This window comes from Cervus elaphus, chromosome 16 (genome assembly GCF_910594005.1).
Source record: "Cervus elaphus chromosome 16, mCerEla1.1, whole genome shotgun sequence".
Classification (NCBI taxonomy): Eukaryota; Metazoa; Chordata; class Mammalia; order Artiodactyla; family Cervidae; genus Cervus; species Cervus elaphus.
In genome coordinates, this window is record NC_057830.1 from 34052484 (window position 1) to 34077210 (window position 24727).

General features: G+C 42.6%; 1 protein-coding gene across 2 annotated transcripts in view; it reads left to right on the plus strand.

Moving 5' to 3' along the window:
* The first annotated feature begins 1284 nt into the window (after positions 1-1284).
* FRMD3 (FERM domain containing 3) overlaps positions 1285-24727 on the plus strand; it is a 326745-nt gene continuing 303302 nt past the window's right edge. The window contains exon 1 of one of the 2 annotated variants that reach the window (XM_043927504.1): positions 1285-1620. In XM_043927504.1, coding sequence (XP_043783439.1) covers positions 1474-1620 — 147 coding nt within the window. In that variant the 5' untranslated portion in view covers positions 1285-1473. The remainder of the gene's footprint in view (positions 1621-24727) is intronic. The other variant, XM_043927505.1, reaches the window with a different exon arrangement.

Consider the following 24727-nt stretch of genomic DNA (forward strand, 5'->3'; position numbering starts at 1 on the left):
CTCTTTTCCCACTTCTGGACGGCTTGGACTCCACTCCAGTCTCAGTCCACCTGCCTCCACAGCTGCCCCTTGGGCCTATGGGCACATCACACAGGGGCTTGAGCCACCCTAGGAAAGACAGAGGGGCAGAAGACTCCCATCCCCAACATCCTGGAGGTGGAATCTCAGGGTCCCAAGTGCAGAGATTGGCCTAAAACTGGATGGGTCACACCTCCATTCTCAGGCAATAGAATCCATTCCTAGGGAGCAGAAGGAAATCTCTAAGGGGGAAGGGGCAGAATAAAGACCTTCTCCCCGAGGTCTGTGTGCCATGCTGTGCTCAGTGGGATCCAACTCTTTGCCACCCCATGGACTGTAGCTGCCAGGAGCCTCTGATCGTGGAATTCTCCAGGCAGGAATACTGGAGTGGGTTACCATGCCCTCCTCCAGGTGATCTTCCCAACCCAGGGATCGAACCCAGGTCTCCACAGTGCAGGTGGATTACCATCTGAGCCACCAAGGAAGTCCAAGAATACGGGGGTGGGTAGCCTATCCCTTCTCCAGGGGATCGTCTCAGCCCAGGAATCGAACCAGGGTCTCCTGCATTGCAGGCGGATTTCTTTATCAGCTGTGCCACCAGGGAAGCCCAAAGTGCTGCTACCAAAGATCTTAGTGAGGTGTTGGGAGACATAAACGAGAAACTGATTAAGGAAGGTTCTGAGTTTCTCAGAGGAGACTGACTCTCAGTTAATATTAAACAAAGGCTTACAAAATTCCTCACGAGTACCAGCGACTGTGACTACTAGCCTTATTGTTGTTGTACCGAGGCAAGGGCCTCATGCTATGAGGTCCAATAATCCTCTCCCACGGTGGAATCCTCCCTGCGGGTGTAGGTCTGGATCGCCCTCCACGCCCCCTTGCCTGCCTCCAAGTCGCTGGGGCCAAGCAGAGCAGGGCGCTGTCGGGCGCGTGGGGGAGCCGGGGCAGGGACGAGCTCGCTCAGGAGCCAGAGTGATCGCGGCCGGAGAGGGAGGAGGCTGCCGGGCCCAGCCTGACGCAGAGGCGGCGGCGGCAGCGGAGCAGGCCACTGCCGGGGCGTCCCGGCCACTGGCGCCAGCCCGCTCTCCGCCTTCTCCTGCCGCGGCTCCTCGCGCGTGGGAGTGAGTGCTTCGCGCGCCTGCCGGGGGGCACGGGCCCCGGCATCTTCGGCCAGCGAGCCCGAGCGGAGGGAGGTGCAGGAGCGCTCGCAAGGGGCGGAGGCGGGGAAAGGAGCGGGCGAGGCGGAGGCGAGGGAGCGGAGGGAGGGGACCGTGGAGAGGGAGGGACCCGCCTGCCGCGCCCTGGCCGCTCGGCATGTGTGGCTGCAGGCGCCGGTTGTCGCTGCTGTCCGGGGGCTGAGCCGCGCCCGGGTGTCCAGGGCAGTGTGTGTGTGTCCGCGCGGGCGAGCGCCGCGCCAGCCCCGAGCCTCCCGCTCGCTTCCCCGGGCCGCGGTGCATGTTCGCCTCCTGCCACTGTGTGCCGAGAGGCAGGAGGACCATGAAAATGATCCACTTTCGGAGCTCCAGCATCAAATCGCTCAGCCAGGAGATGAAATGCACCATCCGGCTGCTGGACGACTCGGAGATCTCCTGCCACATCCAGGTGCCGGGGCGAGGGAGCGGACTAGGCGTCGGGCGTGGGACTGGGGGGCCTCTACGGGTGGGCGTGCGCGCGGAGGCAAGGAACCCACCCGGGGGCCTACTAGAAAGCCAGATTTCTCTTCCTCCGCTCTGAATCTGGGAGCCCTACTAAGGGATGGGGGGGTGGGGTGGGGGACTGTCCCCCGCAGGCACCGGGCGTGCGTTATCAATTCCCGGGGCCCCTTCCTCTGGCTTACACACTGCGCTCACGTCTCGCTCGCTGCACCTAGGATAGTGGACACAGGGCAGCTGCCTCCTGGGGGACTCTAACCCCTCTGTTTCCTAACCTGTCGGGAAATATGAGTTCTGAGAACCCAGAGAGGTACATGCATGTCGCCCAGTCTTCCTTCTTCCACGTGGAGAAGGCATGCATCAGCATGGATCCGCTCATTCTTTCTTTGGCGCCTGGGCTCGAAGGTGCCTTCAATCCCAGGGATCTGCTCCAGCTCCCTGCCTCCCCTCTACCGGTGGCCTTTACTTCTTAGCGTGGGGCAGCGGCGAAGTTTCCCGGGAGTGAGAGAGGCCAGGCAGCCCCGGGCTCCAAGCCTTAAGGGATGGTGCACGCTGCGCGGACTGGAGCTACCTCGAAAGGAATCCTTTGAAATCTGAGTGTTTCAGGGAAAAGGGCTCTGAGGCCAGCAGGGAGGGAATGCTGCAGGACCTGGGTCCTGGGAGAAATCGCCCTTTGGGATATTGGTGACCTGTGCTCTGGACCAAGTTGGAGAAGGCCAGAGTTGTGTAGGCGAAGGCAGCTTTGATGGCAACTCCATCCTCCAGTACTTAAGTGCCTCTGGGCTTGCAGGAGATCTGTGAGATGCAATGGTGTGTGTGTGTGTGAGGGCACTCTCAGTGTTTGTATATATAGGCACGTGTGTGCCCTCTCCCAAGACTCAGGGCACACAACCTGGAAAGGTCATGTTAGGGTTCAGCACTATTAGCTTTTGACTTTTAAGTCTCTTTACTTATTTATCTCTGGAATTTCCTCTTCTCACCTACTCAAGTCTTGAAGGTCTGAGACTGAGTGAGCTGTTTTTAAAACACTGAGTACCCATTCTGTTGAGACATGAATGGAAGCAGCGTCTCCCAGTGGCAGGAATCTGCTTCTGGGCTGTGTTAACTAAGAATGAATTAATGAATGGTCTCCCCGCCCCCCCCACCCCGCCTTTTTTTTTCTTTTTGTGGGAGCTAGTGACACGGGGACAGTGACTCCTAACTTGTAAGATGACAACTGGGTAAGTTTCCCGGCAGGAGTGTAGTGCTCCATGACCTCCCATTAAAGTGGGCTCCCACTGACTTTTCTCTAGAACCTTGGATTTCATTTTGAACTAAACACTGCTGCTAAACTTAATAATAAAAGGATTAGCGGGATAGGCAGTTTTTCTGCTGCCACAGTGTTGCATGGAAACATTTGGCATGTATTGTCTTGTGTTTCAGAGAGAGGAGTTTGCGCATTTTACCTTGAGTCCTCAAGTGGGTGTACAGGAACTTTAACCCGTATTGAATATGTAGGTAATAAAGGGGTCAGTCACAGAGAGTGGGGCTGTTGACTTTTCCAGAGCTGTCTCCACCCTCTATCTGCCCTGTCCTGTCTCACTTGGAGTTGACACCACTGTTTTTTGTTTTTTCTTTTCTGTTTATGGAAGGGAATCTTCCTTAGAATGGATAAATAGTCCCCAGAGGACATGTATGTGCTGTCTGGTGAACTGGCAAACAGTAGATTATAGTCAGTCTAATAACAGTTTGGAACATTAGAGTTTGTATGGCCCAACTGATGCCAAAGAGGTTAAAATGCTATGTTCCAAAATGTTGATTTTGGCATTGCTTGAGAAAATCAAATGTTTTACTTGGAAGCACATCTGCCCCCAAATGGTGATTATCATTTAATCAATTAAAATGAATCAAAAGATGATTTTGGTGATTTTGGACATTATACCTGCCTGGAGTATTTCAAACCTGGGAATTGATATTACATTTCTGAGCATAAGGTCACAAAAACCTTTCCATTTGTTTAGGACAAAGACAAAGTGATTAAAAAAAAAAAAAAGAACCTTTGAAGTCACTAGTATATGCCCTGGGGAATCCATCTGTCTTTTGTTTCTTGCTTGCCTTTTCCCTCCGGTCTAGAGAATCACAAAGTTAAGAGAGTGTATAGAGTGTTACACAAATTTTCCCTCTATAACCCATGCAAGGTGGAATTATGGTTTTTTTTTTTGGCAAAACAATAGGTTTTAAATATTCTTTTCCAAAGTATATGATTTGTGTTGCTGACAAAGAAAACTTTCAGTGTAATGGCTCAGCGTCAGCAGCCTGACAGCCACTTGCTCTGTCTCTTCATAGGATCTAGGATGCTGTTGCATTGTGTCGATTGCATGTGACTGTTTAGTTGAAGTGAAAGAGGATTCCAACTGGATAGGGAGCAAAAGGAGAGTCTAGGGCACTAGGCAGGGGCCTGGGGAAGGAAAGGAGTTGCTGAATGTTCCCCATTGTTGTTGTTCAGTAGCAAAGTCATGTCCAACCCTTTGCAACATGGACTGCAGCAGGCAAGACTTCCCTGTCCTTTGCTATCTCCCGGAGTTTGCTCAAACTCATGTCCTTTGACTCGGTGATGCCATCCAACCATCTCATCCCCTGTCACCCCCTTCTCCTCCTGCCCTCAATCTTTCCCAGCATCAGGGTCTTTTCCAATGAGTTGGTTCTACTGGTCTTTTCCAACAGAGCCAACCCTGCAAGTCTGGAGACTGTGGAAGGACATGGCTTAGTTCTCACTTCTTTCATTCAGTCATGCTGTTTCAAGCAGAGTAGAGTTCTAGTTGTCTTCCCCATTCCATCCACATTTTCAGATGCTGGCAGAGTGTTCATCAGTCCTTCTAATGAGCTTGTCATTTTTAATACTGATTTTTATTGTGTAAGTTGTAGACTTTTCATATTATTTATTCTTTATCGAGTCCTGGTAAACATGATTGTTATTATTGGAATTGGCTGGAAAATATAAAAATTTGTATTTGAATAGAAACTCTGGCACTGTGTATAGCACCTCAGTCAGTCCATTCAGTTCAGTCGCTCAGTCCTGTCTGAGCGACTCTTTGTGACCCCATGAATCACAGCACGCCAGGCCTCCCTGTCCATCACCAACTCCTGGAGTTTACTCAAACTCATGTGCATCGAGTCAGTGATGCCATCCAGCCATCTCATCCTCTGTTGTCCCCTTCTCCTCCTGCCCCCAATCCCTCCCAGCATCAGGGTCTTTTCCAGTGAGTCAACTCTTCACATGAGGTGGCCAAAGTACTGGAGTTTCAGCTTCAGCATCAGTCCTTCCAGTGAATACCCAGGACTGATCTTCTGCTGCTGCTAAGTCACTTCAGTCGTGTCCGACTCTTGGCGACCCCACGGACTGCAGCCTACCAGGCTCCTCCATCTATGGGATTTTCCAGGCAAGAGTACTGGAGTGGGTTGCCATTGCTTTCTCCGGATCTCCTAGTAGGTGCTTAATAATTATTTGTAGATGTAGATTGCATAATTTCTGTTTGGGCTGTTAAATTCATGAGGGTAGGAACTCTTGTTATGGTTGTTGTTCTTCAAGGAGTCTCAGTAGCTACAGCCAAACTTGACATATAGTTGTGGTCAATAAACACTTGCTGAATGAACAAATGCTACTGATCCAGTATTTAATGTAGCTCATTACCTGTCATCATGAGGATAGCATGACCTCATTGGGTTGAGAATAAGGAGATACATAGTTTAGTTATGTTACCAACCAGTGTGACATGTAGTGAGTCATTTGACATTTGGAATCAGTGTTTCTTCTTTTGTAAAATAAGGGATTTGGGTTAGAATGGATGTCTCCAGTTTATAAAGTCTATAGTTTATCTGTTACCTAGACCAATTACCTTTGAGTAAAACATTGCTATTGACAGATTATTATACATATTATCTCATGTGATGTTCAATCCTGTCCAGTGTTATCTCCATTTTGTTGTGTTATTGAATATTTCCTCAATTTTATGGGTATAGAAAATGAGGTGCAGAGAGATTAGGCAACTTGAGTCACCTGGTAAATAAGTAGATTGAAGTCGTGTCATTTGACTTAGAATCCAGAGCCCTGCTTCTCTGCAGCTGCCTCCTGAGACTTGAGAGGATGTTTAGGCTGCAAGTAAAAGAGCAGCTGAGTTAAAGTGGCTAGAGTAATAAGGACACTTATCATCTTACCTAATGAGAAGTCCCGAGGCAGGGTAGCTTCAGAGTTGTTCAGCAGCTCTTCATGGACCAGGCGCTTTCCATCTTTCTACTCTGCCTCCTTAGCTCGTCTCCTTTGTCACTTAGAGTTCTCATTATAAGGTGGTTGTGAATGTCCTTCAAGTACTAACTCATCCACCATGTAAGAGGTGGGATTGCCTGTTGCATTTCTTTTTATCATAGAGGAACACCATTCCTGGAGGCTCCCATCAGTCCTCCCCTTAGATCCCATTGCCCAGGATTGAATCCTATACCCATAACTTAGCTATAAAAGAGTCTAGAAATGTGAATATTTGGTATCTGTACTCCTCACTCTCTATAATGGGAGATGGACTTTGACTTCATGGAAGCAATGGAGGGGAGTGTGTGTGTGTGTTAGGGGGTGGGGAACTGCTGGTGGCTAAGTAAGCAGTAGTGTCTTTCAGAATAGGTCAAATTGAGTAATAATTATCGTTACAACAAAACTGTTAGTAACGTTTAATAAGATGTTAGCTGAGCCCTGGCTTATTTTAGGCAATCTTTGTATGATCAAATTCCGCAGCAAGAATAATTATTGGATAATCCTTTGTAGCTTGTGTTGTTAAATATCAGTTCAGTCCTTGCTGAGCCCATGGGTTCTGTGCAGCTACACCCTGTCTTGTGTAGAGCAAGCATCTCTGCTCTTGCTGAAGTGGGAGCATGGCCAAGTGGTTGAGAGCTTGTGGTCCAGAGTACTACTTGCCTGGGTTTGAATTCTGGCTCTAACCATTGACTAGTCAAGTGACTTTGGACAAGTCACTTTACCAGTTTGGTTTCAGTTTCCTCATCTGTAAAGTGGGGGTAGTAATGGTACAACTCCATGCTCTTGTTGTAACAATCAAACATACAATATATAGTGCTAGTGCTAAGTCGCTTTCAGTTGCGTCCGACTCTTTGTGACCCCAGGAACTGAAGCCCACCAGGCTCCTCTGTCCATGGGATTCTCCAGGCAAGAATACTGGAGTGGGTTGCCATTTCCGTCTCCAAGGGATCTTCCCAACCAGAGATCAAACCTGCGTCTCTTATGTCTCCTGCATTGGCAGGCAGATTCTTTACCGCTAGTGCCACTTAGGAAGCCCATGCAATATATACCAAGTTACTTAATACCTGGCCCATAGTAAGAACTGAAAATATACTGACTGTTGTCTTACTATTATGTGAAGGTATATTGGATTTACTCCTAAATAGTGTGAAGGCTCTGGCTTGGATTCTAATGTCTTTAAGCCCAAACTCCATCACTTTCTGACTGTGTAAGACCTCAAGTGAATCACTGGGCCTCCTGTTTTTAATCTGAAATGGGCATAATAATTCCTCAATTGCCAATCTCTGTTGGGTTGTTGAGATGAAATCTATAAAAGCGTGTTGTAAATGCTAAAAAATCACCCAAATGCAGAATACTATTCTAATTAATTTAGTTAAGAAGGAGAAAGTTGTTTACTGCATCCTAAGTTCCTTATCTGTTTGAACAGGAATTGGGGGTCACATGCAAACATACATATGTGCTCAAAATCAGGCCCCATGATGAGCCTGCAGGTGAAATCCGCACTAGGTTCGGGTAACAGCCACTCATGTTCTGTTAATAAGGACGACCCAACTCTTTTCTCAATCAGACTCATCTGGAGTGCCATTCAGAGTACAGTGAATATCAGACACTAAAGGAATAGAAGAGGTATTTGTTAAATACCGTGGTCTAGCTCTGATTTGTTTAGGCCTAGATTACATGGGCCAGCTCTTTGTGTTAAGTATATTCTGACAGAAAAGTAATGTTATTTCAATACTCTGCTAAGATCTTATCTCTTGATGTCCTCGGAGTGAAGGCAAAGTGTATTGACCATGCTGCTGCTGCTTCTGCTGCTGCTAAGTCGCTTCAGTCATGTCCGACTCTATGCAGCCCTGTAGATGGCAGCCCACCAGGCTCCCCTGTCCCTGGGATTTTCCAGGCAAGAGTACTGGGGTGGGTTGCCGTTTCCTTCTCCCGTGTTGACCATGGGGAGGATGCAGTACTGTTAGCTCCACATCACTGGACAATATATCAGCTGGGTGCTCTTAACTGACAAATTCCAATTCAAACTGGCTTTAACATTAAAGATATTTACTGGATCAGCACTTCCCTGGCGGCTCAGATGGTAAAGAAAATGCCTGCAATGCAGACCTGGGTTTGATCTCTGGATTGGGAACATCCCCTGGATAAAGGAATGGCAACCCACTCCAATATTCTTGCCTGGAGAATCCCATGAACAGAGGAGCTTGGCAGGCTGCAGTCCATGGGGTTGCAAGGAGTCAGACACAACTGAGTGACTAACACACACACATACACACACACACACAGAGGATCACATATCCAGAAATTTTGAGTTAAGTAGGGATCTAATTCAAGAACTATCTTGCCTTTTTGTGAGGCTTTATCCTCAGACTGTAGTGAAATGGTTATAGTGGTTCCAGTTCTCACATTTTCATGGGACACCCTCCAGAGGAATTGAAAAACTACTTCCAACTCAGCATTCCAAGCAAAAGTCCTGCAGTCATTTTGATCAGACCTCCTGGGTCACCTGCCACCCTGAACAGTGAGTGAAATCACTGTTCTGATGCTGATTAGCTTAAGGTGTGTGATTAGCTTAAGGTGCCTTCGGACTCAGAGTGGAATCAGTTTTCTTTCTGGTGGTGGTCTGCATGGGGGAGAGAGAGGTCAATGCCTGGAAATCAGGGTTCTCTTCCAAAGGAGAAAGAGGGGAGGGGAAGATGGCTGCTAGGAAGTTTACCATACTAGATGTTTTGTCTGGGTCAGTGATTCTCAAAGTACATTCTGGGGACCCCCAGGAGTCCCTGAGATCCTTTCAGGGGGTCCCTGAGTGTTCAAACTATTTTCAAAATAATACTAAGATGTTGTTTGCCTCTTTTAGGTTAAGGAGTTTTACTGAGATATAATTTACATACTATAAAATTCATCCATTTCAAGTGTATAACTTTAAGATACTCACAGAATTGTGCAGCCATCACCACAATCAGACAATCCCCCAAAGAAACTCTGTGCCCTTTAGTAGTCATACTCCCTTTCCCCCTAAACTTCCCAGCCCTAGGTAACCGCTGATCTACTTTTTGTCTCTATAGATTTGTTGGTTGTGGCCATTTGATGAAAATGAAGTCACATAATGATCTTTTGTGTCTGACTTCTTTCACTTGCATAATTGCTAGGTTCATCCATGTTGTAGCATGTATTAGTATTTCTTTCCTTTTAATTGGTGAATAATATTCTGTTGAATGGATAGATCACATTTTACCCTCAGTTGATGAAAATTTGGGTTGTTTCCACTTTTTGGCTATTTTGAAGAATGTTGCAGTGAATATTCCAGTAAAATTTGCCATTTTCCTTGGGTATATACCTGGGAGTGAAATTACTGGGCCATAGAGTAACTGTGTTTAATCTTTTGAATTGAATAATTTGCCAGACTATTCTCCCAAGCAGCTGCACCATTTTACATTTCCACCAGCAATGTATAAGGGTTTTAGTTTCTCCACATCCTTGCCAACACTTGTTATTATCTGTTTGATTATAAACTGTCATAGTGGGTGTGAAGTGATACCTTATTGTGGTTTTGATTTGCATTTCCTTGACGCTAATGATGTTGACCATCATTTCATGTGCTTATTGGCTGTTTGTCTATCTTCTTTGGAGAACTGTCTATTTGGATCCTTTGCCTATTTTAAAATTGGATTGTTGCTTTATTATTGAGTTCTAATAATTCTTCACATATTCTGGATACAGACTCTTTATCTGATAAATGATTTACAGACATTTTTCTCATTCTGTGGGTTTTTTTAGTCTGATGGTGTCAAAATTTTAAAAATTTTGATGAAATCCAATTTATCTGTTTTTTCTTTTTTTCCTTGTGATTTTTGTGTCATAGCTAACTAACTGTTGCCTAAGGTCATGGGATTTATACCTGTGTCTTCTTTAAACAGTTTTATAGTTTTAGCTATTATATGTGGGTCTTTGATTCATTATTTTACTGATATGTGATTTGGATATCATAAATGTCACCATTTTAAAGTGTCAAATTCAGTAGCTTTAGTATATTCACATTATATACTATATATACAGCCATTACTGCTAATTCCAGAACATTTTCATCATCCCCCCCAAATAAAACTGTTCCTGTTAATAGTCACTCCCCATCTGACCCATTTTGAATTAGATTTTATGTATGATGTGAGGCAGAGGTCCAACTTGATTCTCGTGCATGTGGATATCCAGTTGTCCCAGCACCGTTTGTTGAAAAAACTATTTTCCTGTTTGTCACTCTTGTTGCGATGTTGATTGCCTTTCCACTCTCATGCTCTCATAACTGTACAATGGAGTTTTCCAGAGGCTGGAAAACATGTGACGTAACAACACATTAACTACAGAAGCAGATGGGAGGATCCAGCTGTCTTCTATTGAGCCAGACACTAAAGATGCTAAAAATGTAAAAAGCACTACTGTTCTCAATTAATTGGCCTTATTTTGTAAAACAAAGTTATTTTTCATAAAAGAATGCTATTTATGTTCATGTGCAATGGGTTTGTTATTTTTTAAATGAATCAATTATTGATTATTTAAAAAGAGGTGCTAGTTAAGGCAAACACAGTTAAGACCATAGCTGAGCAGAATGCTTGGGAAATGGATTATCTGATTAAATAATTTCAAAAACTCGTCAGTCTCTCAATTCTTCACTAAAGTACTTTTTTAAAATGCAAAAAAAAAAAAATATCATCAGTGAATATTGAGATATACCACCCAAATAAACAAAAGTTCTATAGATCCTCAATAATGTAAAGGAATTTTGAGGCCAATAAGCTCAAGAATTGCTGGTTTTGGTGATTGTCAATTTACTGAACTTCCTGAAAAAAATTTTAATAGTCCTAAGTAAAACAAAGAACTACTCCCATGCATCTTGGGTCTCCAGGATTGCAAATTATAAGTACTTGAAATGATGTCAGATAAGTAAAAAATCTCAGCATGTGTATAAAAAATATGTATATGTATATTTGAAATTCTTAATATTAACCATATACCTCTGTGTGTGTGTGTGTGTGTGTGTGTGTGTGTGTACATTGCAGTGTTAAGAGTAGAAGATCAAGGGCAGGCTCTTCTGTCATAAGCATTTCCCAATTGCACTTGCTCTCCAGCTGAATCTAATTTTTTTTCAACTCTAATAATTTGGAGTCTTACTTTGAGACTCCTCTTTTCATTATGGAAAATGTACAGCGACAATGCATTGTGTTAACATATAAACTGCTTGAATCAAGTCCCTCAGTCACTGAATTCTTAAGTTGTTACTTCTTTTACTCACTAGGCATTTTGGGAACTCTTGAAAACATGGCAGGAATGGAAATAACAGAATTTGTTGCATAGAGAATCTGAGATTCACATGCATGAGTGATAGGCATTCAGTAGCTAGCATGGTCCTCTCTCTGTTTCCACTTTGTGTGGGAAAGGCTGCAAGTTGCTCCTCCTATGAAATAGCAGAGAGCCAGATGTGGAGTCCATAGATGGAGGAAAATAGGATTATGATCAGGAGCCCTTAGGGCAGGTTTTGCAGCTGAGATCTGAACTTAATTCAGGCTAAAAGGAGTTGGCGTTCAGCTCCTGGGAGGGATGTGTAAATGCTTCGCAGTTTTGGATATTCAGGTGGATCTTCTGTGCCATTGTTAAAATGCATATCTCTGATTCAGGCAGTCCTGAGGAGGGCCCTGAAATTATGCATTTCCCGCAGGCTTCTAGATGCCATGCTCTGTGAACCACATTTGGAATAGTAAGGCTTTAATGGAAATTATCTATTTCATAGTAATATTCTTAACTTCCTTGAGTGTGGAGCTTTTTGACCCTTAGCTCTCTGGATAATACCTCACCTGGCGCATTTCCCTTGGTAGAGGTTCAGTGAATGTTTGAGTGAGTGAGTGAATGAATGAGTGAATAAAGAAATCCATCCAGGTGTGTCTATCACAATAAACTGAAGTACCGATTAGACATTGATGCTGGAGATGAAATGACACCTTTTGACTCCCATCCCCAGCCAGATGAAGAGTTTGTTTTTCAAACAGGCTTTCCTAATGATGGCCAGTCTGATGAAGTGTTGAATGTCTGTGAGAGTGTTTACGGGCGCTCAGGGTTAATGAGAGAATTCTTGTCCCTCTGGACCACGTTTCCCACTCTTGCCTTCCTGTATCCTGGACTCTTGGTGGCATTGTGGAGGAGCTCTGGCAACTCCTTGGCATAAACAAATCATTGTGTATAAAGCCAGCCATGGCCGGAAGATCCCAGAGGCATAGGAGGCCCAGCTGTTCTCACTGGCAGAAGTGACCTCGGGGGACCGTGACCCCAGAGGACAGTGAAAAAATGCCTTCGAGGTGTAATATAAGCTCTGGAGCTGTTTGTTTGGGGACTGTGCCTGAAGGTGCAGGAGGGAAATGAGAGGATCACTCTGAAAAAAAATGAAGCTCATTCTAAAGGGAAAGAGCATTTGTATAGATCAAGCATCATGCTTTTCAAAAGTGGATTAGTAAAGGTTTTTTGAAATAATTTCAATCTTAGTCAATAAGCATTTAAAAATATCTTCTATATGCCAAGCACAGAGCTAGGAACTGGAGATAAAAAGAAAATAAAATCAGACATCAAGAGGCTCACAGTCATTTGGAAGAAGAGAGACAACATAGTGATTCAAGGACAACATGACAAGCATAGGGACAGGTATACAGGTAGAGGACCAAGAGGAGGCATCTGTATCAGACTGGGGCATCAATCAGTATCTCTGGTATAGATGAATCTTGGTAATAATTAAAGGACAAGTGAAAATCAGTTCTTTGAAGAAGGGAAGAAGGCATGCAAAACACGCTGATCTTGTGCTTGATGTAAAACCTTCGGCATGATCAGCGTGACTGGATGTAGCAATGAGGGGAGGGGGAATCTTGGATTAGTCCCGGTGGTTGATTTCAGGGACAGGGGTCATGGTGTCACCGACACAGTACAGGCCACAAGTTTTGGGGACCCACTGGAAAATAAAAATCTGGGGCCTCTTGTTAAAAAATTATTTCAAGATCACAGCAGGAGACCGTTAAACAAAGCATGGGTCCTTCTTAGCATGGATCTCACACCCACGAAGCTGATTCTGAGAAGACAGGATAAAGGAGAAGCAGATTAGGGGAGGAGTTTGGGCATGTGGACGTCATAGTGCCTGCAGGGTATCTGAGTAGAGAATTCTTGGTAGCCAGGCAAGAATACCAGAGTGGGTTGCGGTCCTCTCTGGTATTCATGCCTGGAGAATCCTGTGGGAATCCTGTTTTCTAGGTTGGACTAACAAATGACAAAAAGTCCTCTCCAGGCTATAAGACTCTGACTTACAAAACATAGGACTTTCACTCTAGGGAAGTTACCCTTTGAGACAGTGTCATGAACATTAGATAATACATTTTTAAATCCTATCAAAAGGATACAAACTGGAAGTAAACATGTCATGGAACAACTTTGTAAGTTATGCTGCAATAATTTATCTTTTCTTTACTATTTATGTGTCTTAGATATATCCAATGGCAAATTTTGTTTCCTGTTTAGTTTCCAGGAGATTATTGTGAATGTTGATTAAAATAAATTCAAGGTCTATAAGATCCCTCAAAGAAATAATTTAATATTGGTAACATGATTTGGATTTTAGATGTGCAATACAGCTTTGTCTCAATAGATCTGTTATTATGCTAAGGTTTTAAATATGATTATTCTGTTGCAGGGGAAGCAGATTACGATTTGGTCTATTACCTCTCATTTCAGAAGTGTAATTTGCATCTTTGAGGCACTAGGCCTTAATGGTGAATGTTAGTGTGGAAAGGATTGACTGAATCAGAATTTTCACATGCAAACTGTGAAAATTTGAATACAATATCAGTTACAAATGGATTGATAATAAAATTAAGCAACCTTAAAAAAATCAGAAACTAATTAACTTTTTTAATAGAGGAGAGGACAAAGCCTAATCGATAAATTGGCTAGTAATTCTTCCTTGATGTTATTAACTGATGTTATTTTTGAGGGCTGGGTTTTACGTGTATGCCTGCCCATTGTTCTGAAAATAATGCTAGTCTTTGTGATCTTTATCATATGTAGGTATCATCTACAGTGTTATGATGTTGGGAATTATTGGTTCTTTATTTAGCAACATCTTTCTCTCTCCTCATATGCCTCTTGATTTTCTTGAGTTGTATGCTCATAATGTGAATTAGTTAGTTGATTAAATTGAGATCCAGAGGTGTGATTTGCCTGAATTTGCCTATTTAGCAAAATTAGGATGAGATATGGGGTCTTGGATTACACATTAAATACTACTGTTATTGTGTTTTTGAATCTTTTTTGGTAGTCTAAGTGATATAATTCTCTTCCACTGACAACTGTTAATAACACAGGGAGAAAACCTCACAATGACCACATTTCTGGGTAAAGAAAATAAATTGATTTCTTAGAAGTGTCATCGAAGGACCACAGTTCTAGTTCTTCTCTACTTTTCTGTAGTCAAAATGTGGCTCAATGTAGCTCAGTGTACCTCAAAATGAAAATGTCCATCAGCTGTTCAGGTATTTTTGAATATTTTGGCATCTAACATTCCTACACAATTAAAAGATATCTTCCTTTTCCCTTTATAAGTTTGGCATGGGACAGACATTGCTTGCATTTTGAACTTTCAAAAAATTACAAAGTTTAAAAAAGGACGAATGATATCATAGAATTATCTATCTATCCTATAGTAAATTTACCTTGTAGTCTTCGGATTGACTCTGGAAGTCAGTTCTTAGTAATCCTAGGCCATGGTATTTAGAAAACTTCTAGAAAAATATGAAAATAAAGTTTTTTTGTTTGGGCACTAGCTATGTCCTTGTCAGGCTGTTTGTTTTGAAGGCTTAGGAAGAAGCGTAATAAAATCTCTGGAGTCAGAGGAGGAAAAAACACTGTATGCACCTGGAGCCGAGTCAAGGATAACTTCACCTCGTGTGTTTCCAAACCTCAAGGGAGATTCTTTCTGAGGGGATCATGGCAGTGCGGGATGGGGGTTGGTCACCTTGACGGGCACCTTTTGTCTTCATGTTTGGAGGCATAGGATTTTCACCAGGTGTAGATGGCATCTTCTTGGTTCAGTGCTGATTAAAAGGAGAAAAGGAGGAAAAGTTGTACAGTAATTCAAGGGCAGCCACGACGTCTGAGTTTGCAGCGCCAGCAGCAGTGTGGTAATTTGAGAATGGCAAATTAGAAGAACAAAGCAGATTTTAATCATATGCCACAGAGAGGAAGGTGGTTTAGGTTTATCTCCAAATTGTACCTTCATTAGAGTAAGGGAGGTTTTTAATGCTATCATCCAATGTTTATTGTTAAAGGTTTCTTTGTTTCTTTCTTCCAGTGTTTCTTTAGCACACTCACTGGGTGGGAAATGCCAGCTTTTTCCCCATCAGTGAACTCAGCAGTTCTTAAATATAAAACATTTTCTTGATGTTATTGGCAATAGAATGAGGGAGAAAGAGTGACAGAGTTTGAGATTCAAGAACGCTACCCTTTCGGAGATTTTAGTCTGAGGGCAAAATTGTCCCATTCCATCCTTTCTGTCCATCCATTCATCCATCCATCCATCTGTCAACCCATCCACCTACTTCTCCACTCATTTATCCGATAGCACCTCTCTTAAGGACTGGTCTGGGTACCAGAGATAAAAAGATAAGTAAGAATATGGTCCTTTCCAGTCTGGTAGAGAAGACAGACACATAGTTTCAAGATGGTAGTGTTATGATTGGAGAACACTAGGATATTACTGGAGCAGAGACAGAAACCAAGGTATCACTTAGGGGAAGGTATAACCCTCCTTTAATCTCTAGTCACCCTCTTCTAAAGTCACTACTCCTCAAAAGGGTGGATCACAGATATTTTCTTTGAAATGGATCACAGATATTTTCTTACTCCCATTTAAATGCAAATAAGAGCATCTTGAAGAACTTTGTGCTTCTCCTTGCAGATAATCTCAGCAAAAGTTGTACCTTGCTATAAAAGGTAATTTCAAGAGAAGTCACACATCCCCTTCCCTGCTTTCTACTGGGTCTTCATCCTCACAGTGTCTCCTGTATAGAACTTCTGGAGCAGCCGCTGGGGCTCCCAATGTAGCCTGGGCAGACCAGGGAAGATTTTTCTGGAGGATATCATGGCTTAGATGAGTTTTAAAGAAAAAGTAAGCATTGTCTGGCTGACAGACTGGGGGAATGTGTTGAGAAGGTGGTATAGTAAGGGAAGGAAGGGCCTCTGGCAGAAGGCTGTGCATAGGAAAAGGCATGATATTTGTAAGGAACCTGGAGAAATGCATTGATTTTATAGGTCACTAGAGAGGTCCATAATATGCAGTGGGGAGCTGGCAATTATGAGCTCAAACTGTGCAGACAATGGAGTGGACAGCTGGAGTCTAGAAAACAGTACTGGCTACTGTTGACTACAGAATAATTAAGGCAACCCTACTGAGGCATGGTATGTATGGTTCAATGACCATTGTCATTGTTTTGCAGGGTCAGCTTGACTACTGTTCCAGGGCAAAAGATAAGACGCATGGAGTGTTTTGTCTCAGGCACTACCCCAAGGAACACTGGAGGTTTCAAGTTCTTAGCTGAGGTTTTAAGCTTTCATGTGCTGTTGAGAGTGGCAGTGGTTCCATGATCTGTGATCTTCAGTGATGAAGCAAATCTTTCTTAATTACAGGTCAGGAAGTTTACAGACTTTTTCAAAGCATGTCTTTAATGTGTTGTGTGCTAAGTTGCTTCAATTGTGATCGACTCTCTGAGACCCAATGGACTGTAGCCTGCCAGGCTCCTCTGTCCATGGGATTTTCCAGGCAAGAATACTGGAGGGGGTTGTCACACCCTCCTCTAGTGGATCTTTGTGACTTAGGGGTCGAAAGTGCATCTCTTTTGTCTCCTGATTTGGCAGGCGTGTTCTCTACCACTAATGCCCCCTGGGAAGTCCTCTAACCTGTTCAGTTCAACTCAATCGCTCAGTTATGTCTGACTCTTTGTGACCCCATGAACTGCAGCATGCCAGGCCTCCCTGTCCATCACCAACTCCTGGAGTTTACCCAAACTCAGGTCCATTGAGTCGGTGATGCCATTCAACCATCTCATCCTTTGTCATCCCCTTCTCCTCCTGCCCTCAATCTTTCCCAGCATCAGTGTCTTTTTATATGAGTCAGTTCACATCAGGTGGCCAAAGTATTGGAGTTTCAGCTTCAGCATCAGTTCTTCCAATGAATACTCAGGACTGATTTCCTTTAAGATGGACTGGTTGGATCTCTTTGCAGTCCAAGGGACTCTCAAGAGTCTTCTCCAACACCACAGCTCAAAAGCATCAATTCTTCAGCACTCAGCTTTCTTCACAGTCCAACTCTCATATCCATACATGACTACTGGAAAAACCATAGCCTTGACTAGATGGACCTTTGTTGGCAAAGTAATGTCTCTGCTTTTCAATATGCTGTCTACGTTGGTCATAACTTTCCTTCCAAGGAGTAAGCGTCTTTTAATTTCATGGCTGCAATCAACATCTGCAGTGATTTTTGAGCCCAGAAAAATAAAGTCTGCCACTGTTTCCCCATCTATTTGCCATGAAGTGATGGGACCAGATGCCATGATCTTAGTTTTCTGAATGTTGAGTTTTAAGCCAACTTTTTCACTCTCCTCTTTCACTTTCATCAACAGGCTCTTTAGTTCTTCACTTTCTGCAATAAGGGTACTGTCATCTGCATATCTGAGGTTATTGACATTTCTCCCGGCAATCTTGATTCCAGCTTGTGCTTCTTCCAGCCCAGCGTTTCTCGTGATGTACTCTGCATCTAAGTTAAATAAGCAGGGTGACAATATACAGCCTTGATGTACTCCTTTTCCTATTTGGAACCAGTCTGTCGTTCCATGTCCAGTTCTAACTGTTGCTTCCTGACCTGCATACAGATTTCTCAAGAGGCACGTCAGGTGGTCTGGTATTCCCGTCTCTTTCAGAATTTTCCACAGTTTATTGTGATCCACACAGTCAAAGGCTTTGGCATAGTCAATAAAGCAGAAATAGATGTTTTTCTGGAACTCTCTTGCTTTTTCGATGATCCAGCGGATGTTGACAATTTAACCTGTTAGGATAGTCCTAAGTTCAGCCAGAGAGGACCTGATGGATGTAGCTGTGGGGGCTTCTGGAAATAAGTATTGAACATAGGTGAGAGGAATTGAAAAAGCCTCTTTCTATACTTTATTTAGATTAGCACTCTCCAGTAGAACTTTTGTGATGATGAAACTGTTCTAGATCTGTGCTGTTCGTTTGGTAACCACTAGTCTTGCATGGCTTTTGAACACTTCATGTGTGACTAGTGTCACTGAGGAACTGAATTGTCAATGTTAATTAATTTAGTTATTAAATCTAAATCTAAATAGTTACATGTGCTAGAGGCTGTCATACTGAACAGTACAATGTTAGCCTCTTAATGGTGGTTAACTCTTGAATGAGAGAGGCATTGAAAGTCAGGGTGGGAATAGTATGGGAAAACCTTCCTGCTTTTCCCTCTGTACTTTGATACCGTTTGAACATGTGTAAGTATGTGTTGGTGGTGGTGGTGTCGCTAAATCATGTCCGACTCTTGCGACCCCATAGACTGTAGCCTGCCAGGCTTCTCTGACCGTGGGATTCTTCAGGCAAGAATACTGGAGTGGGTTGCCATTTCCTTCTCCAAGTGAAGCATGTGTTATTTTTGTATTTTTAAAAACTATATGACATTTTGGAAAAGGCAAAACTATTGTGATAGTGTCTGCTCATGGTTAACATCCCTAGGGATTATACCTTCATTGCTTGAACTTCGTGGTCTTGGACAGACCAAAGTTCACATCTCAGCCCACTGCTTAGTGGCTATGTGTCCTGGGGTGGGATGCATTTCTTGGCCCATTTTTCCAACCCATAAAATGGGGATATTAAATCCCCATTTCATAGGGCTGTTTCTGAGGATTAAATGAAATGAAAGATGCTTTTTACTGTCATGATAGTTTTGCCTTTTCCAGTTTTTTGTCAATTCTTTCAAATTTTCTACATAGACAATCTTGTTGTCTGTGAACAAAGACCATTTTATTACTTCCTTCCCAATCTTTCTCTTGCCTTATTGCATTGGGAAGGACTTCTATTATAGAGAAGGAGTGGTGAGAGGGGACTTACTGATTTTAGAGGGAAAACTTTGAGTTTCTCATCATTGAGGATGGTATGAACTGTAGGCTTTTTGTAGATTTTTTAAAAATTAAGTTGGGAAAGTTCCCTTCTATTCTGAGTTTATTGAGAGTTTTTTTATCATGATTTGGTGCTGGATTTTGTCAAGGTTTTTCTGCATTTATTGAAATAGTCAAGTGATTTTTTTTTTTTTTTTTTTTTCATTTTTAGTTTGTTCTTGTGATGGATTGCATTCACTGATTTTGGAATTTGATCTTGCCTTGCATACCTGGGATGAATACCACTTGGATTGGGTCATCTAATGATTTAGACAAAAGAAATTAGCTCCCAATACTTGTCATTACAGATAAATAAACAACACATCTCAGATCAATTATCCCCCCCCATTATTTATTTTGGAGATGATATCTTCCCTCTTGAATAATTACTATAGAGCACATATTATCAGTTCAAATAATACAAAAGATACTTTTTTTTCTTTATTTTTTTAATTGAAGAATAATTGCTTTACAGAATTTTGTTGTTTTCTGTCAAACCTCAACATGAATCAGCCATAGATGTACATATATCCCCTCCCTTTTGAAACTCCCTCCCATCTCCCTCCTCATCCCACCCCTCTAGCTTGATACAGAGGCCCTGTTTGAGTTTCCTAAGCCATACAGCAGATTCCCACTGGCTTTCTATTTTACACATGGTAATGGAAGTTTCCATGTTACTCTTTCCATACATCTTACCCTCTCCTCCCCTCTCCCCATGTCCATATGTCTATTCTCTATGTTTGTTTCTCCATTGCTGCCCTGTAAATAAATTCTTCAGTACCTAAATCATACAAAAGATTCTTAAATGAAAAATAAATGTTCCTCTAACACCACACCCCAGACACACTCCTCAGAAGCCACCACTCTCCAAGGATTTTTTTTTTTTTTGGTATATCCTTCCAGAATTTTCAGAAAACAGTAATGACTTCCTTTTATTAGGGACTAATAACAACCCGATTGAGGTGTAGTTTGTAGGGCCAAGTGCCCTAAAAAATTTTTTTATATGGCTAGCTTGGCTGATACTTCTAGAACTAGAGGTAAGATGTACTGGGTTTTTGTCTCAGGCTCTACATGCCCTCAGGAATGTTGGGGTCCACTTGATATTTCTCTCAACTCCTTTATTCTCTTTGGTGGGCTTGTATTTGTGCTGGATGACTGAGAGTTACATCCCAGATTTTTGGGAGTGTCCTCACTGCTTCCACTGTGTCATTTTATTTTTCTCCTTGTAGCTTGACTGGAATAAACAAAGAACTTATCTATGTTCTTCACCTTCTCTGCCCACCTCTATGTCCTTCAGACTTAGGATGTCTTCTGAGAGGACCTTTCCTCCCAAAGATCATGTTTAAGATTCCACTCCCTCAGTGATGTGTGAAGAACAGTCAGAAATGCTGAAAGACATTTGACATGCGAGATTCATTCTAGGGAATAGTGACTTATTTAGATCCCAGAGGACCCCGGTCAGTGAAGGGCAAGAAGAAAGGAAACTTGGCCTCAGGACAAAGGTGAGTAGAAAGGGAAGGTGAAGGCATTTGCTCGGGGTGTGTGTGAGCGTGCCTGGCAGTGAAGGTATTGGGTGCCTCTGTGACCATGGTGGTCCCTATGAATGTTTTTTGCAGGAGGGGTAAGAAACATTTTACAGTCACAGTTGATCAGCCAGTAAGCATTTACTAAACCAACAAAATTTTAATGCCTCATCACATACACTGAGTCTTCTCTGCACTAATAAGTGATTAAAGCAAGATTATAGGATACAAGGTTAATATAAAAAAAAAAAAAGTCTCTTTCTTATATACCAGCAATGAGCAGTTTAATTTGAACTTAAATCATAGTATGTCACTTAAATACACTTAGAAAAGTATGTCACTTAGATACACAGAAAAAACAGCTACATTAGCCAAGCTCACATAAACAATGCCCGAGAATGAAGCTGAAAGAGCTGTGAAAATGGAAATCTAGATGCCTGCGTCCTGGTCCTTTGTCATTCACCAGGTTACGTGAGTCCCTTCTCTTCTCTGGACTCCAGATGCTCCCTGAGAAAGTTGCAGGCATTGGACCAAAAACCTAAAATCTTTTCCAACTTTCTAAGCCCTCTCGGAGAATAAAGGCACATATTTCTCCTCCAAAATGTCCTGTTTTTTTCTTTGTAGAGCAGTTTTAGGTTCACGGCAACATTCAGAATAAGGTACAGAGATTTCCCCTGTATCCTTCATCCTTGTATATGTAGAGGCTTCCCCGTATCAGCATCTCCCACCAGAGTGTTACATGTGTTGTAACTAAAACTGATAAACCTACATTGATGCATCATTAAAATCCAAAATCCAGAGTTTACATTAGGGTTCACTGGTGATTTTATACATCCTGTGGGTTTGGACAAGTTTATAGTAACATGTATCCATCATTAAAGTATCATATAGAAGAGCTTCATTCTGTGATTTCTGACTATACATCTCTTGTTTTCCTACCCCAAGCAACCACTCAGCAGAAAGGGGCCTTGCGAGAGGAGCAGGTTTCCACCATGGCCGACCAGGCATCTGCTCTTTAGGAATTTAAATACAGACACCCAGACAGCCTTCAACATGGCACTGCGGGGTGGGTTTATCCCTGATGCAAGCTCCTGGTAGATATTTTGAGCTGTTGTGAATTATTTGGGTGCTGATGCAGAAACACTTCCTGGCATTGAATCCTGAGAATTGTGCATGAAATTAAAGTCAAGAGGTTCGACAGTTATTTATTTATTTTTCCTGTTAACAAATGGGGAAAAAAGACAATCCTTCTGCAATCAGCCTTATGTTTCATCTCTTGCTTCTCTTTCCTGGCTCTCCAAGTGGCCTCTTGGCATTTTGCGAATCTTCTTACTTTTATTATATTGTATTTTGCAAAATACCTGAGAGCTGTTTTCACCATCCTGGGTGCCCTGAGAGTGCTCAGCTTGATCCACTTTCCCACCAGGAGAGAGAAATGAGGTCTGATGAGCCCCTCATCATGGCAAACTTCCTCTTCCTCCTCTGGGCCCTCTGCGAGCCTCACTGCTTTTGCTCCTCCTGGGCTCTTGTGCTATTTGGGGATCAATTGAGCTATTATTGTGAATTTATACACACATTATATGTTGTAAAATGCCTCATATTCAATTTATCAGTCTTTTCTCAAGTATGTTGCCAACAAGGGAAGGAGAGCTCATAAGAATGCAGGTCCAACCTGCTGGCTTATCTTAGTGGGTTAACCTGGTGAGGGAAGACCTTGTAAGAGGGACCAAATGCATCTTCTTAATGAGGGTTGGTGCTGGTCAGAATCTCTGAGAGGGATACCCCATATTTTCATGTCTTTTTTTTTTGGCTGTGTCACATGGCTTGTGGGATCTTAGTTCCTAGACCAGGCATTGAACCCAGGGCCACAGCAGTGAAAGTACCGAGTCCTAACCACTCGAGCCAGGGTGTTCCACCCATTCTTTTTTTAAAAAGCAGTTTTACTGAGATACAATATACATACCATACAATTCACCCATTTGAGGTGTATAATTCAGTGATTTTTAATATATTCATGAGGTTGTGCAGCCATCACCGCAGTCAGTTTTAGAGCATTTCATCACCCCCCAAAGAAACACCAGACCATTTAGCCATCACTCCCCACCTACCCCTGCGTTCCCCCCAACACAGCTAATCTACTTTCTGTCTGTATAGATTTGCCTATTCTGGACATTTCATCTACATAGAATCATAAGATATATGGTCTTTGTGATGGACATCTTTCAGTTAACATAATGTTTTCCAAGTTCATTCATGTTGTATCAGTACTTCATACTATTATCAGGATGTTTCAGTAAATTTATTTTCATTGCCAGATAATATTCTACTTATGGATATACTAGTTTGTTCATTTTTTGATGGACATTTGAGTTGTGTCCATTTTTTGGCTGTTATGAATAATGCTACTTTGAGCATTTGTGTATAAGTTTTTGTGTGTACATGTGTTTTCATTTACTTCAGAGTAGAATTAGTGGTTCATGTGGTAACTCTATGTTTAAGTTTTAAGGAACTAGCAGACTGTTATTCACAGTGACTGGATTATTTTACATTCTTGCCAGCAGTGTATGAGGGTTCCATTTCCTCCACATTCTCACCATAACATTGTTATTATCTGACTTTCTGACTGCAGCTGTCCTAGTGGGTGTGAAGTGGTAAAGTGGATTTACGCTGTGGCTTGGGTTTGCACAAGTGGTGGCTTCTACTGTATCTTGACAATAACTTTTTATATATATTTATTTTTTTGGTGAGAAAACTTTAAGTTCTATTCTCTTAGCAAATTTCAAATATGTAATGCAGTGTTATGATCACTATGTTTAACATTAGATTCTCAGACCTTATTCATCTTATAGATGAAAGTATGTACCCTTTACCTACCTCTCCATATTTTGTTTAGCCCCTGGCAACTACTTTTTAACTGTTTCTTCAAGTGTAACATTTCCCCCCCCAACCAGACTTCCAATATAAGTGATACTATGCAGTTGTCATTCTCTGTCTGATTTATTTCACTTAGAAAAGTGTTCTCAAATTTTATTCATGTTGTTGCAAATGGCAGGGTTTCTTTCCTTCTCCTTGCTGAATAATACTCCATTGTTATGTATATATATGTATTCTTTGATGAACTCTTAGGTTGTTACTATATCTTGGCTATGGCTATGGTTTTTCCAGTGGTCATGTATGGATATGAGAGTTGGACTATAAAGAAAGCTGAGCGCCAAAGAATTGATGCTTTTGAACTGTGGTGTTGGAGAAGACTCTTGAGAGTCCCTTGGACTGCAAGGAGATCCAACCAGTCCATCCTAAAGGAGATCAGTCCTGGGTGTTCACTGGAAGGACTGAAGCTGAAACTCCAATACTTTGGCCACTTCATGTGAAGAGTTGACTCATTGGAAAAGACCCTGGTGCTGGGAAAGATTGAGGGCAGGAGGAGAAGAAGATGACAGAGGATGAGATGGTTGGATGGCATCACTGACTCAATGGACAGGAGTTGGTGATGGACAGGGAGGCCTGGCGTGCTGCGGTTCATGGGGTCACAAAGAGTTGGACACGACTCAGCAACTGAACTGAACTGATATCTTGGTTGTTGTGAATAATACTTTAGTGAACATGGGGGTGCAGTTATCTCTTCAACATCCTGCTTTCAAGCCCTCTTGGATATATATGCAGAAGTGGGATTGCTGGGTCATATGGCAGTTATGGTGCTGGAGAAAATTCTTGATAGTTCCTTGGACAGCAAGGATCAAACCAGTCCATTCTAAAGGAAATCAACCCTGAATATTCACTGGAAGGACTGATGAGGAAGCTGAAGTTCCAATACTTTGGCCACATGATCCGAAGAGCTGACTCATTGGAAAAGATCCTGATGCTGGGAAAGACTGGGGGCAGGAGGAGAAGTGGGTGACAGAGGATGAAATGGTTGGATGGCATCATCGAATCAATGGACATGAGTTTGAGCAAACGCTGGGAAATAGTGAATGACAGGGAAGCCTGGTGTGCTGCAGTCCATGGGGTTGCAGAGTC